Raw genomic sequence first — 16105 nt, 5'->3', positions numbered from 1 at the left:
AGGCTGGTCTCGAACTCCTGACCTCAGGTGATCCACCTGCCTCAGCCTCCCAAAGTGCTGGGATTACAGGCTTGAGCCACTGCGCCTGGCTGAGAGTGAAGCATATTTTTTAAATTATTTAATTTTTTTGTTTCATTTTTTTTTTAACACCTGGTTCACACAGTCTGTATAAAAATTAATAGTTCTTGTGGCTGGGCGCGGTGGCTCATGCCTGTAATCCCATCACTTTGGGAGGCCGAGGTGAGTGGATCACTTGAGGTTAGGAGTTCAAGACCAGCCTGGCCAACATGGTGAAACCCCATCTCTACTAAAAATGCAAAAATTAGCCAGGCGTGGTGGTAGGTGCCTGTAATCCCAGGTACTTGGGAGGTTGAGGTGGGAGAATTGCTTGAACCCGGGAGGTGGAGGTTACAGTGAGCCTGAGGTCACACCATTGCACTCCAGCCTGGACAACAAGAGCGAAACTCCGTCTCGAGAAAATTAAAAATTCATAAAAAAATTTTTTAGTTCTTAAGACAGTATTGAAGTTGTCACAGTGGTGTTTAAAAGGGATCAGTTTTTTAAATTACACAGAGAGTTATCTTGCACACACCTTCCTATGGAAGGTATGTTCCACTAACTAGAACATCTTTCCTCTCTTGCTGTCAAAATATAATCACTGTTCTCTTCAAAACTCTGGCAGTTGGCCAGACATGGTGGCTCATGCCTGTAATCCCAACACTTTGGGAGGCTGAGGCAGGTGGATCACCTGAGTTCAGGAGTTCAAGACCAGCCTGACCAACATGGAGAAACCCCATCTCTACTAAAAATACAAAATTAACCGGTTGTGGTGACGTGCGCCTATAATCTTAGCTACTTGGGAGGCTGAGGCGGGAGAATCACTTGAACCCAGGAGGCAGAGGTTGCCGTGAGCCAAGATCACGCTATTGCACTCCAGCCTGGACAACAAGAGTGAAACTCTGACTCAAAAAAAAAAAAAAGCCAAAAAAAACCCATCTGGGAATTGAAGTTATTTGTTCTGAAAACATATATGAGAGTGTTAGAGAACTGGTCCCCAAATATTTCCACATTCTAATCCCTGAAACCTGTGAATATATTGTGTTACATGGCAGAGGGGAATTAAGTTTGCTAATCAGCTGATCTTAATTTGGAGCGGTTATCCTGGATTATCCATGTGGGTCCAGTGTAATCACAAGGGTCCTTAAATGGGGAAGAGGGAGACAAGTTCAGTCAGAGATTTGAAGATGCTATACTGCTGGCTCTGAAGATGGAGGAAGGAGACTACAAGCCAAGAAATGCAGGTGAGCTCTAGAAGCTGAAAAAGGCGAGGAAACCTTTTTCACTAGATGCTCTGTACTAGACATCCAGAGGGCATGCAGCCCTGCCAATACCTTGATTTTAGACCAGTGAGACCCATTTTGGACTTCTGACCTCTAGAACTAATATAATAAATGTGTTTTGTTTTAAGCCTTCAAGTTTGTGGTAATTTGTTACAGCAGCTGTAGAAAGCTGTGAGTTAACTAAAGATTTAGATTCATTCATGATTGTTAATGCTACAGTGGGTAGCTACCAAGCTGTAAGTTGAACTGGAGACAAATTTCTCACCTCAAGGAGTGAGCCACTGAGAGTGCAGTGTCATCATTCTGAATTAGGAGAGCCCTGTAAATTAGCAAATTAGCCATGGCCAAAAAGGAAGCATTGTTTTTAAAATGCGGTAACTGTCTCCATATTTGAGTTGGTTTATCAGTAATAGTCTTCTGAAAGTTATTTAATTAGCATAAAATAGTAAAAGCATGTATTTATTGTTTGCCACATTCTAGACACAATACCAAGCATTTTCCCGACCATATCTTATTTAAAATTCTGCGTTATCCCAGTTTATAGGTGAGAACTTGCACAAGTTCTTGTAACTACTAAAAGATAACTGTTGTTGAGACTAAAGTCGTTCTGACTCCAAAGCCTATGCTCTTAACCATTATGTGGTATAGAGTAGCAGCATCATACTGACGTATACAAAACACCTTTTATAGAAGATGCCGTCCCTCTGCTGCCTCCTTTTCACCGGCAGGCTAGTGCTGAGGGGCAGAGGATACACACCTTGGGTGCTGGACCACTGTCATGTTACAACCTCAAAGATAATGGTGGCTTTCTCTGACACACCTCTGTGGAATGTATATTTTTTCTCAAGTACTTATGAGAATTAGTATTGCTCAGAGCTACACAATTTGTGAATACCTTTTTGATACTTTGTTTTAGTTACTTTATTAGTCTGCTTTGTACTAGGACATCCAAATCAACAACGGCTGAAACAAAAGAAATTTCTTCCTCTTGTGTAAAAGTTCTGTTCTGTGAAGTTGTCGAGGTACAAGTATTAGCCAACTCTATTCTGCGGTCTTTGTGGTATCACCCTTGCTTGCACGGTCTGAGATGACTCACTACCACAACTACCTTCCAGCCAGTATGGAAAAATAATGAATGTTAAGGACATGACTTGGATGTGACACACTTCAGCTCTCATATTGGCTAGAACCTAGCTGCAATGAGGCTGGAGAATAAATATGGTCTTTAAGGTTTTGTTTTATTTTGTTTTGTTTTCCTTAGAGACAAGGTTTCGCCATGTCACATAGGCTGGAATGCAGGCTACTCACAAGCACCATCTTTCCACACTACAGCCTTGACCTCCTGGACTCACGCAGTCCTCCCTCAGCCTCCCAAGTAGCTGGGACTACAGGCATGCAACACCATACTGGCTGAGAATATGGTCTTATTAGTAGCCATGCAGCAGCTTAGAATGCTGTCATCCTGGGAAGAAGGGAGAATGGGGTATGGAGTAGCCCACAGGCTCTCTGCACACCAGGGCTAGTGTTTCTCATTATTCTGATTAAAACTTTGCGTTTTGGCTATTTTGCAGCTGTACACCAGACTGCCCTCACCTATTGTTTAAAGAGAAAAGTTGTTTTGAAAGAACATGCAATATAATCCTGTTTATGTTAAATTTGGTTTGTGCATGCATGTGTCTATAGAGAAGTCTGGAAGAATGTCTGTAAAAATGCAAATAGTGCTGTTTATTCTGGATTATAAGGATGATTCTTACTTTTGATGGATTTCTGTATGTTTGATTTCAGTGGAAAAAATTAGTACTGTTAGAAATTAGAACTATTTCATTTTGAAATGGGGGGACCCTGTTTTGACCATATGACATAGAGTGAGAGGTTGGTATCCTGATTTTTCTTTTGTCTCTGTGGTAATTCTGAAAATGTTTGTGAGGAACCTTGTAGCATTGATTCTGGGGGATAGTGTCCTTTCTAGGCACATGTCCTCATTGAATTCTCAATTGTCTACAGATAATCCCCTTAGCTTGAGACACTGCTGGGGTCCTGCCTCGGCAAAGAGCACTGGACTGTGGGTCCAGTAAGCCCAGATGGAGGGGACCATCTTGGATATCAAGTTATCAAAGTCCTAATGTTTGCTGTGAGAAGGTTCCTTGATACCACTGACAACATCAGTATTCTTTCTGCTTTTTCTCTGATATCTCAATATTCTGATTTTTTTGGTTGAAAAAAGTTTCATATAAGTGGACCTGCACAGTTCGGTGGTCAACTGTACTGTATTAACATTCACATCCTGATTTCGATGGTTGAGCTGTGGTCCTTGTTTGTGAGAAACAAACACTAAATTATCAGGCGTGATAGGGCATCATGTCAGAGCTTATTCAAATGGTTCAGAAAAAAGTACTATTTTTGCAACTTTTATGTCAGAATACAAATTTAAAAATAAATATGCGTAATAAAAGAATGGCTATAACTTGTCAGCTAAGGTTTCAAGGGAGATTTAAGCCTTAATTGCCATGATGTTATTTGTAATAACTTATCTCTTACACATGTAGAATGGGGCTGAATACCTACCCCTGTGGGAGAATTGAGAAAATAGTCACATCGTTTTTCAGGTTTACTTGTTTCATGGAACTTCATTTGAAGAAAGCCAGAAAAAATACTAAACATCCATGAACCCTAAACCCAAGAAGTTATTTTGGGAACTTAAGAAATTGTCATTAAAATTACTTAAGGAATTAAATAAATTACTTAATTATTTTAAGAAATTTTGTCATTGTAATTACCTCCAAAGTTTCTTGTATGTTCCTCACTACCCCTCTCCTTCAAGGTATAACTACAAAGCCAAATTTTGTATTTCTTAATCCCATGCTTTTTTTTTTCCTAAGAGTTTGGTTGTGTTTAGATGTATCTGATGTCCATTCATCTTTGTTAAGCTACTTAAGGCAAGGGCTCATCTTCGTCCTTTGTAATTTTAGTAATTGGTATTAAAGCAGCATTTATAATAGGCATTTGATAGTACTTGGCAGAAAAAATTTATGTGGTCACTTACTGAAGAAAGAGTCCGTTTTGTAAGTTTATAAAGAGAGTTGAGACATATATCTGTTTTCACACTTTTGAGCACTATGAATGGTAAGTCATCTTCATTTATAAAAGATGCCATTGACACAGGTTTAGCGTTGATGCCCTAAACATTAAATATTTAGCATAGAAAAGATCATCACAGGTGTTAATTTAGGTTTTTATATCATTAACATATGTTTTGAAAAGGGAATGCATGGGCATCTTGCTTTTGTTACTCCCTTTTAGTTCTAATGTGAGTTTAATGGCGGAATTTTTTTTTTTTTTTTTTTTTAGTAAGCTCCAAAGTCCGTGAAAGATTCTAATATGCCCGTCACTTGGGATATTGAACATTACCATAAATAGTTTTGAAATACAACTTTTTGTAAGCTTCAGATTAATATCTCCTTTAAAAAAATTTAAATTATAACAGAAATCAACCAGACTATTATGAAGTGGTTTCTCAGCCCATTGACTTGATGAAAATCCAACAGAAACTAAAAATGGAAGAGTATGATGATGTTAATTTGCTGACTGCTGACTTCCAGCTTCTTTTTAACAATGCAAAGGCCTATTATAAGGTAAGAAATTATGAAATTTGGAAGATACCAATTTGATAATTGGCTTCTTTATAAATCTGGCAGGTGAGTAGTAGTTTCTTTTTGTGGCTTGAGTTCGTATTTGTCTTATTCATAAAGAGACTGAACATTCATATGAGTTTTATTATTTATTTACATATTTTAATTTATTATTTTTTGAGACAGGGTCTTGCTCTGTTACCCGGGCTGGAGTGCAGTGGTGAGATCTTGGCCACGGCAACCTCCACCTCCCAGGTTCCAGCAATTCTCCCACCTCAGCCTTCTGAGTAGCTGGTGCTACAGTCGTGTGCCACCATGCCCAGCTAATTTTTGCATGTTTTGTAGAGACCAGGGTTTCACTGTGTTGCCCAGGCTGGTCTTGAACTCCTGGGCTCAAGTAATCTGCCTGCCTTGGCCTCCCAAAGTGCTGAAATTATGGACGTGAGCCACTGTGCCCAACCCACGTTCATGTGATTATGAACTATTCTTATTTTTCCTCTGTCTTCTCAAATCTTTTGCCCATTTTTCTCTTGGTTTGTTGGTCATTTTCATATTTCTGGAACTTTTTTTTTCTTTTTTTTTTAGAGACAGTCTCACTATGTTACCCAGGCTGGTCTCAAACTCCCAGCCTCGAGTGATCCTCCTGCCTCAGCCTTGTGAGTAGCTGGGACTATAGACATGAGCCACCACTCCTGGCTTTAGAAATTTTTATTTTTTTTTTTTGAGACAAAGTCTATTGCCCAGGTTGGAGTGAGTGCAGTGGCACGATCTCAGCTCACTGTGACCTCTTCTTCCCAGGTTCAAGTGATTCTCCTGCCTCAGCCCCCCAAGTAGCTGGGATTACATGTGCCCACCACCACACCCGGCTAATTTTTGTATTTTCAGTAGAGATGGGGTTTCACCATGTTGGCCAGGCTAGTCTTGAACTCCTGACCTCAAGTGATCCACCCACCTTGGCCTACCAAAGTGCTGGGACAACAAGCATGAGCCACCATGCCTGGCCATAGAATCTTTTTTTTTTTTCCTTGAGATGGAGTCTCGCTCTGTTGCCCAAGCTGGAGTGCAGTGGCATGATCTCGGCTCACTGTAAGCTCCACCTCCCGGGTTCACGCCATTCTCCTGCCTCAGCCTCCCGAGTAACTGGGACTACAGGCCCCCGCCACCACGCCCGGCTAATTTTTTGTATTTTTAGTAGAGACGGGGTTTCACCGTGTTAGCCAGGATGGTCTCCATCTCCTGACCTCGTGATCCACCTGCCTCAGCCTCCCAAAGTGCTGGGATTACAGGCGTGAGCCACTGCGCTCAGCCAAAATTTTTAAATTATCGTAGATACTAAACCTTTTTTAATTATATGTTTTAGTTTTTATATATGTATATATTTCTTTGATTTTGTGTGTTTCAAATATCTTCTCCCACTGTGTGCATATCTTTTTACCTTTCATGGTATTTTTTGATGAACAGAAACATTTTAGTATAATCAAATTTATCAATCTTTAAATGGGTTTATTTGTATCTTGTTTCAGAGATTCCTCTTGCCCAAGATATTCTTCTATTATATGCTTTTCTTAAAGTTTTATAGTTTTGTCTTTCATATAAGCCTTTAATGCAGCTAGGATTGATTTTTGTCTTTTATAAGGGTAGGAATCAATTTTTTTCCCACGAGTATAACTGACGCTATTCTCTCTGCGTTTGTTCGCAGTCACTGCTGTCATCATTTTCATGTATTCATGGATCTATTTCTGTCCTTTTATTCTAATAGGCCGTTCTATTTCTACCTTAATTACTTTGGCTTTATAATTTTTTTTTTTTTTTTTTTTTTTGAGACACGATCTCTCTTGTTGCCCAGGCTGAAGTGTAGTGGCGTGATTTTGGCTCACTACAGCCCTCATCTCCTGGGTTCAAGCAATCTTCCTACCTTAGCCTCCTGATTAGATGGAACTACAGGCACTCACCATCACACATGGCTAATTTTTTGTATTTTTGATAGAGATGAGATTTCGCCACATTGCCCAGGCTAGTCTTGAACTCCTGGGCTCAAGCTATATACGCCCCTCAGCCACCCAAGTGCTGGGATTACAGGCATAAACCACCATGCCCAGCTTGCTTTATACTTCTTTTTCTGGTTACAAAGTAGGTTAACTACACTTGACCCTTTGCCATTTCACACACATTTTATATTAGTGTGTTAAGTCAACAAGCACACAAAAAATTTTTTTTGAATTTTTATTGTGATTGCATTGACTGTAGATCGTATTAATGAAAATTGATATAATGTTGGCTGTTCCAATCTGTGAATTTGGTATGTCTTCATTTATTTACGTCTTTTAAAAAGTATTTTAGTAAAGCTTTAAATGTTTCTTCATAAAGATTCTGCAAATATGTTGTTTATTCTTGAAACTATAAATATTTTGGTTTTGGGTTTTTTTTTATTTTGTTTTGTTTTGTTTTGAGATGGAGTCTTGCTCTGTCACCAGGCTGGAGTTGCAGTGGCCTGATCTCGGCTCACTGCAACCTCCTACTCCCTGGTTCAAGTGATTCTCCTTCCTCAGCCTCCCAAGTAGCTGGGATTACAGGCGTGTGTCACCATGTCCAGCTAATTTTTGTATTTTTAGTAGAGATGGAGTTTCACCATGTTGTCAAGGCTGGTCACGAACTCCTGACCTCAGGTGATCCACCCACTTTGGCCTCCCAAAGTGTTGGGATTACAGGCGTGAGCTGCTGTGCCCAGTCCTTTTAAAATCTTTTATATCCTCGCTGATTTGTCTGCATGAACTTTCCACTTACTGAATTCAGTGTTTTAAAATCTTACACTCTGATTATCGATTTGTCTGTTTCTCCTTATAATTCTGTTACTGTTTGCCTTATATATTTTGAAATCATGCAAATAGGAGCATACCAGTTTAAAATTATTATATTGTCCTAGTAAATTGAACTTTTTGGCATTATGTGATAGCCCTTTTTATTACTAGTAATGTATTTTATTTGAAGTCTGTTTTGCTTGACATTAATGTAGTTATACTAGCTTTATTTTGGTGTTTACCTAGTTTTTTTTTTTATTCTTACACTTTTTTTTTTTTTTTTTTTTTGAGACGGAGTCTCGTTCTGTCGCCCAGGCTGGAGTGCAGTGGCCGGATCTCAGCTCACTGCAAGCTCTGCCTCCCGGATTTATGCCATTCTCCTGCCTCAGCCTCCCGAGTAGCTGGGACTACGGGCGCCCACCACCTCGCCCAGCTAGTTTTTTATATTTTTTAGTAGAGACGGGGTTTCACCATATTAGCCAGGATGGTCTTGATCTCCTGACCTCGTGATCCGCCCGTCTCGGCCTCCCAAAGTGCTGGGATTACAGGCTTGAGCCACCGCGCCCGGCCTATTCTTACACTTTTAACATGTTCATATTCTTTTAATGCTGAGGTATGTCTTGTAAACAACATATATATGAACTTCTATTACTCCAGTGTATAATCTTTATCTTTTAACTAGAGCATTTCAACTCTTTATAGTTTTAGTAATTACCATTATGTTTAGATACGTTTCTACCATCTAAATTTCTACTCTATTCATTTCATCTTTTTTAATTTTTTTTTAATCTTTTTATTTATTTATTTTTGAGATGGTGTCTCACTCAGCCGCCCAGGCTGGAGTGCAGTGGTGCGATCTTGGCTCACTGCAACCACCATCTCCCGGATTCAAGCGATTCTTCCATCTCAGCCTCCTGAGTAGCTGGGATTACAGGCACCCACCATCATGCCCAGCTAATTTTTGTATTTTTATGGGGTTTTACCATGTTGGCCAGGCTGGTCCTGAACTCCTGACCTCAGTTGATCTGCCTGCCTTGACCTCCCAAAAGTTCTAGGATTATAGGCATGAGCCACCATACCTGGCCTTAAGTGTTTTTAAAGATGAGGTCTCACTAAGTTGCCCAGGCCAGACTTAAACTCCTGGACTCAAGCAGTCTTCCCATTGCAGTCTACCAGGTAGCTAGGACTGCAGGTGCACACCACCTTGCTCAGTTTCTGTGTTTTGCACTTTAATGCATTTTGTTATTTTTTTCTCTATGCCTTCTTTTGATTTCATTTTTTTCAAAACTTTTTTCCTCTTATTACCTCTAAAATTTGGAAATTGTAACACCTATGGATAATCTTTTAGTTCTTATCTAAGAAGTTTTAGTATGCATAATTAACTTATCAAAGCCAGAGGCTAATCAGGATCTTAATCCTCCAAACAATACAAAGACTTTAGAATAATTCAACTCTGGTCACTCTTCCTTATTTATAATGCTGGTGCTGTGTACTTTAGTTCTTTTGTGGCAATTTTTGAATCTCGTAGAAAGTGGTCCCCAAGCTTTTTGGAACCAGGGACCAGTTTTGTGGAAGACAGTTTTTCCATGGACAGCAGTGGATATGGGGGATGGGGGCCAAGGTCAGGATGAAACTCTTCCTTCTCATGTCATCAGGCATTAGATTCTTATAAGGAGCTCACAACCTAGATCTCTTGCATGCTCAGTTCACAATAGGGTTCACACTCCTATGAGAATCTAATGCCACTGCTGATGTGATAGGAGCTCAGGCCGTAATGCTCTCTTGCCTGCTGCTCACCTCCTGCTGTGTGGCCCAGTTCCAAACAGGCCATGGACTGGTAGCTGTTTGTGGCCTGGGGGTGGGGGACCCCTGCCATAAAATACTATTCAGCCAGGCATGATGGCTCATGCCTAGAATCCCAGCGCTTTGGGAGGTTGAGGCAGAATAGTGCTTAAAGCCAAGAGTTTGAAATCAGCCTAGGCAGTGTACTAAGACCCCATCTCTACCAAAAAATAAAATTGTTTTAATTGGCTGAGCATGGTGGTGTGCACCAGTAGTCCCAGCTACTTGAGGGGCTGAGGTGGAAGGATCATTTAAGCCCAAGAGTTCAAGGCCACAGTGTGCTGTGACCATGCGACTGTACTCCAGCCTGGGCAACAGTGAGATCCTGTCTTTAAAAACGTTAATAATAATAATAATAATAATAATAATAATAATATTGATTTGTAGAGTCAGTACAATTCATTATTGCGACTTTCTTTATTCTTCATTCCTTTTTGCTATTGAGAAGTCATCCGTCAGTATGATCGTAGTTCCTTTAAAGGTTATCTGTCTTTTCTTTTCTAGCTATCTTTAGTATCTTTTTCTCTTTAGTATTTTATGGTTTCATTGTGATACATTTTTTGTATTTTCAGTAGAGACAAGTTTCACTGTGTTAGCCAGGATGGTCTCAATCTCCTGACCTCATGATCCGCCCGCCTCAGCCTCCCAAAGTGCTGGGATTACAGGCGTGAGCCGCCACGCTTGTCCACCATGCCCAACTTTTAAACATTTTTAACACATCTGTTTTTTATTCTATGGCAGATTATTCTGATAATCTAATATTTGAATTCCAGTATCTAATACATATATTTGTTTAGTTTCACTGTCATTTTTGCTAGCTTTCTCTTGTGATTCTTTGATTCTTATGTGCCTCATGATTTTTTACTATGAGCTCATATTTCTTGGAACTTTAGAGATCACTGGAGCATTAAATTCAAGTTGGTTTCATCCAGAAATGATTTGTTGCTTGTCCAAGATGACTGCCCTGTCTTTGTTAAGGCTAACTAATGATGAAGAGTTCTCAGAGATTCATTTCACGCCTCTCCTCTCCTCTCAGTGCCATGGTTTGAGATAGGCGTGAGTTTAGATAGGTAGAGGTTGAGATGGGCAGTCCTCCTTGCTCCCTGGCAGTGCAGAAACTGATTTGAGTTCCCACTAACAGTGCAGCCATGGCCTTTGGATTCCCAGCTTCTGGTAGACCCTGACCTTTGTCTTCCCTCCTTGCTGCACAGAGAAGCCTTGGAAATCAAAGCTTGTTTTATCACAAATGAATGCCCACAAAGTGAACATTTGACTTCAGTGTTCTGGGTTTTCATCTGGGTTCCTGTTTTTACGCCTTTAATTTTATGAACATCCTTACTTCCTGTTGGCATCCCATGTATGCATTTTTAAAGTTTTATTTTTTAAAGTTTGCATCCAATGTTGTTTTAACTAGAAGATTTCAGTCAAGAGTTTACTATACCCGCTATACTTCATGAACAGATATTTTGAAACAAGGTATTAAGGAATTTCAAACTAGAAATATTAATAACATCAGAACAGTCATTAGCGTCTATCCTTTAAATCAAATCTTATCCTTTAAGTTGTCTTTCTTAGTGTATGAGTAATTCGAGTTTTTGGGTTTTTTGGGGTTTTTTTTTTTTTTTGAGACAGAGTCTTGCTCTGTTGCCAGGCTGAAATACAGTGGCACGATCTCGGCTCACTGCAACCTCTGCCTCTCTGGTTCAAGCGATTCTCCTGCCTCAGCCTCCCAAGTAGCTGGGACTATAGGCACGCACCACCATGCCCAGCTAGTTTTTGTGTGTTTAGTAGAGACAAGATTTCACCATATTGGCCAGGATGGTCTCGATCTCTTGACCTCATGATCCACCTGCTTTGGCCTCCCAGAGTGCTGGGATTACAGGAGTGAGCCACCGTACCCAGTCATAATTAGTTTTAATTTAGCAAATCATTTGTCTTCTGCCTCAAGTCTTTCTGTAATGAGATAAGACATAAATAATTTGATTTCAGAATGTCTTTAAAACATACACTTAATTTTTTGGAAGTGGGATTAAGACCCATATATGTTTTAATCATGAGGATGTTAAAATTTGTAATAGAATTTTCAAAATTGTGTCAAAATACTGATCTTTGCTGAAGCAGGTACTTTAAAAGTAGCAACTAATCTCCAATACATTACTAAAGTGATTTTTTTTTCTTTTTGCTAACATACAGCCAGATTCTCCTGAATATAAAGCTGCTTGCAAACTCTGGGATTTGTACCTTCGAACAAGAAATGAGTTTGTTCAGAAAGGAGAAGCAGATGATGAAGATGATGATGAAGATGGGCAAGACAATCAGGGCACAGTGACTGAAGGGGTAAGTGTGCAGCTGGAAATTGTGATGGATGGGCTCTTGGAAGGCAGAGAGGGCCCTGCTTGTGATTCCCTCTGGGATGTTGTGGGCAACTAGAATTCCTGTGCAATTGTATTGGTAACTGGGAGGATAAAAGGACATTCAGCCAGAGAGCCCCACTCCATTTTTAAGGGATCCTAGGATATCCTGGACAATGTGTGCCATGTGTGGTGATTTTCATGAATTGTACTTGTATTAATGCATATTTCCTGCTCAGTTTTAAAGAGAATCTTGATATTATCAAGGATTAGTCCAGTATTGCTACATTGAGACATCACGTAAGGGAAGGCAGTGTTGTGATTAGAAGTTGGAATGTAATCACCTTAGTGAGGAATATTTCTGTAGGTTAGAATGGTTACTGTTCCTAGAACATACCAGGTGTGTTTCTACCGCTGGAATTTTGCAGTTGTTGTTCTGCGTAGAAGATGTTTCCTTTGGCTTTTCCCGTGACTGTCTCTTTTTTATTATTCTAACACCATCTAAAGTGGTATCTACTGAGACAGGACTTTCCTGACCACCCTATCTAAATTGTTTGCTCTGCCTTCCTCCTTTTTAGTTCCTACCCCACCCTGTCATCACAGGGTTGTCTTCAGTTTTTATAATGTCACTATATGTGAAATAATAACATACTAGTTTACTTGTTTTTCTCTCTTCCCCCAAGCAGAATGATTGCTCCTGAGCAGGTATCTTCTTGTTCATTTATTCCTTATATCTACACTATACTTGGCACGTAGGTGCTGATAAATATTTACTAAATAAATACACATGCTTCATGGCCAGGCACAGTGGCTCACATCTGTAATCCCAGCACTTTGGGAGGCCAAGGCGGGAGGATCACTTGAGGTTAGGAGTTCAAGAACAGCCTGGCCAACATGGTAAAGCCCCATCTTTACCAAAAATACAAAAATTATCTAGGCATGGTGGCAAATGCCTATAATCCCAGCTACTCAGGAGGCTGAGGCACAATAATTGCTTGAACCCTGGGAGGTGGAGGGTGCGGTGAGCCGAGATGGCGCCACTGTACTCCAGACTGGGTGACAGAGTGAGACTCCCATCTCAAAAAAAAAAAAAATGAAAAAAGAAAATAAAAAGACATGTTTGAAAAGAGAAAAAAGGAATAGTAGAGGGGATCACAACTCTTCTACCGCTAAATCGTAAGAGGCACAGTGCAGAATATTCCCCTTTCTTCTGTAACTTACCTACATAGGCCTTTTGCTGGAACACAGAGAAGCAGTGATGGGTGAATTTCTCAAAAATATAATTACTTATTAGAGTCTCAAAATACAGTTCCTAGTCAGGTGCTATGGCTCACCCCTGTAATCCCAGCACTTTTGGAGACCGAGGCAGACAGATCACCTGAGGTCAGGAGTTTGAGACCAGCCTGGTTTCAAACATGGTGAAAACCCATTTCTACTGAAAATACAAAAATTAGCTGGGCATGGTGGTGGGCACCTTTAGTCCCAGCTACTTGAGAGGCTGAGGCAGGAGAATCACTTGAACCTGGGAGGCAGAGGTTGCAGTGAGCTGAGATCATGCCACTGTACTCCAACCTGGGTGGTAGAATGAGACTCTGTCTCAAAAAAAAAATACATATATATATATATACATGTGTATATATATACACACACTTACACATACATATAGTTCTTATATATTTTTTACATGTATAAAATTTTATATTTTATATATGATATATAAATATATAGTTCCTCAGCACCTTGTCAATTTAAATAATTAAGTGATTGGAACTAGATAGAAGGCTAAAATTGGGAATTTCCTGGAATTTTACTCTCTGATATAAATGCAGGAGAAGCAATCCATGCTTTCTTCAGTAGAACACTGCTTGCAGAGGCCCCACCCTTAGTGTAGACCTTCAGGGCTCTAGTCAAAAAATTAAAATGCCTACATTTAGGACTTGCCCATATTTCTTTCTGTAGTGCATAATTGATGAGAAATTGGAAGGATCTTGTATGTTCCTATTTATACCTCCCAAGCCTCTTTCAAATTTTGTTTTTTTCAGACGGTGTCTTGTTCTTTGGCCCAGGCTGGAGTGCAATGGCACAATCACAGCTCACTGCAACCTCCATCTCTTGAGTTCAAACGATTCTTCTGCCTCAGCTTCCCAAGTAGCTGTGAATGCAGATGCCTGCCACCACACCAGCTAATTTTTGTATTTTTAGTATAGATGAGGTTTCACCATGTTGGCCAGGCTGGTCTCTAACTACTGACCTCAGGTGATCCTCCCACTTCAGCTTCCCGAAGTGCTTGGGATTATAGGCGTGAGCCACCATGTTAGACCCCAAGCCTCTTTATAGCTCTATAATTCTCATGGAGGGAGAAGACATTTTCAGGTTTCTAATGTTTAAATCAAGGATGATTTTCTTGGGACTGGCGTGGTGGCTCACTCCTGCAATCCCAACACTTTGGGAAGCTGAGACTGGAGGATCACTTGAGCCCAAGTGTTTGAGACCAGCCCGGGCAACATAGTGAGATGCCCATGTGTACACAAAGTAAAAAAAACTAGCCAAGCATGGTGGTACACATCTGTGGTCACAGCTACTTGAAAAGCTGATGTGGGAGGATTGCCTGAGCCCTGGAGTTTGAGGCTGCAATGAGCCATGGTCACGCCACTTCACTCCAACCTGGGCAACAGAGTGGTGAGAAAAAAAAGTGCTGAACCTTAAAATTGAGACTATACTAAATAAAAAGAGCTTCTGTTGTATTGGAACAGAATACCTTTACTTTTATGATTTAAACAAGGAAAAACCATTACTCTTTATTTCATATGTACAAAGAATGATTTGGACTAGAAGCATCATTTAATCTTTGACTGAGACATTCCATTGCTTATTCTAGAAACTTGCTTCAGACTTGGACCCTCCTTGGTCAAGTACTCTTTGGGGCATATACTTCCTATGTTGAAACAGTGACTAAGCTAGGTATAAACCAGTCAGTCTAAAGAGCAGAAATGATGTACATTGATTTACTTAATTGCTATTTAGTTTTGACTTAATTTGAATTCAGTTGTTAGACCTGGTAGAGCACCCCATGGTGAAAAGTATGTAGTCCCAACTTTATGTAAGTAGTCATTGTCCTGTAAGAATATGAAGACCAATAGATGTGAACAGCAGATATAGAAATGAACGACTATTATGGGACATGTTTTCTCCTGCTCAGTTGCTCATTTTACATTTGTAGCACTTAAACTTTGCCATTATAATGTTTACTGTAGAAAAAGGTTCAATAAAAGGACCTACTACAAGGGATTTCATTGCAAAAATAACATAAGGAGCCTCATTAGGTTCATATAGGTTATTCTAGGGATACAGTGCCTGTGTCCAGCATCAGAACATTATGGGGTATTCTTGAAATTTGGAGTTAAAATAAGTACTGGTTAGGAGTTGCTTTTTTTGGCCAGGTACAGTGGCTCATGCCTGTAATGCCAGCACTTTGAGAGGCTGAGGTGGACAGACACGAGGTCGGGAGTTTGAGACCAGCCTGGCCAACATGGTGAAACCCCGTCTCTACTAAAAATATAAAACTTAGCTGGGCCTGGTGGCACACGCCTATAATCCCAGCTACTCGGGAGGCTGAGGCAGGAGAATTGTTTAAACCCAGGAGGTGGAGGTTGCAGTGAGCTGAGATTGTGCCACCGTACTCCAGCCTCTCCATCTCAAAAAAAAAAAAAAGAAGTTGGTCTTATGAATTAGCTTTACAATTTTAGAAGCTATGTAATATTCAGCATTTTATTATTTTTCTTACAAAGTACTTTTTTCTCCACATTACCAGTCTTCTCCAACTTACTTGAAGGAGATCCTAGAACAGCTTCTTGAAGCCATAGTTGTAGCTACAAATCCATCAGGACATCTCATTAGCGAACTTTTTCAGAAACTGCCTTCTAAAGTGGTAAGTGATGCAATTAAAAACAGGTAAATGTCAGTGTTTTGTTTTTAGTACTTCAAGAATTTTATTAATTACTGATAAATAAAGTAAGTTTAAAAGGAAGGTGTTGGGCCAGGCGTGGTGGCACACGCCTGTAATCCCAGCACTTTGGGAGGCTGAGGCAGGTGGATCACCTGAAGTTGGGAGTTCGAGACCAGCCTGACCAACATGGAGAAACCCC

At 40.1% G+C, this 16105-nt stretch overlaps 1 protein-coding gene across 1 annotated transcript in view; it reads left to right on the top strand.

Annotated features, from left to right (window-relative positions):
- PBRM1 (polybromo 1) overlaps positions 1 to 16105 on the top strand; it is a 152610-nt gene that overhangs the window by 11667 nt on the left and 124838 nt on the right. Inside the window, exons 6-8 of the mRNA XM_011958873.1 lie at positions 4825 to 4972; positions 11803 to 11946; positions 15772 to 15888. Of these exons, the coding sequence (XP_011814263.1) occupies positions 4825 to 4972; positions 11803 to 11946; positions 15772 to 15888 (409 nt within the window). The remainder of the gene's footprint in view (positions 1 to 4824; positions 4973 to 11802; positions 11947 to 15771; positions 15889 to 16105) is intronic.

This window comes from Colobus angolensis, unplaced genomic scaffold (genome assembly GCF_000951035.1).
Source record: "Colobus angolensis palliatus isolate OR3802 unplaced genomic scaffold, Cang.pa_1.0 Scaffold477, whole genome shotgun sequence".
NCBI lineage: Eukaryota > Metazoa > Chordata > Mammalia > Primates > Cercopithecidae > Colobus > Colobus angolensis.
This window is presented reverse-complemented; position numbering and strand designations above follow the sequence as displayed.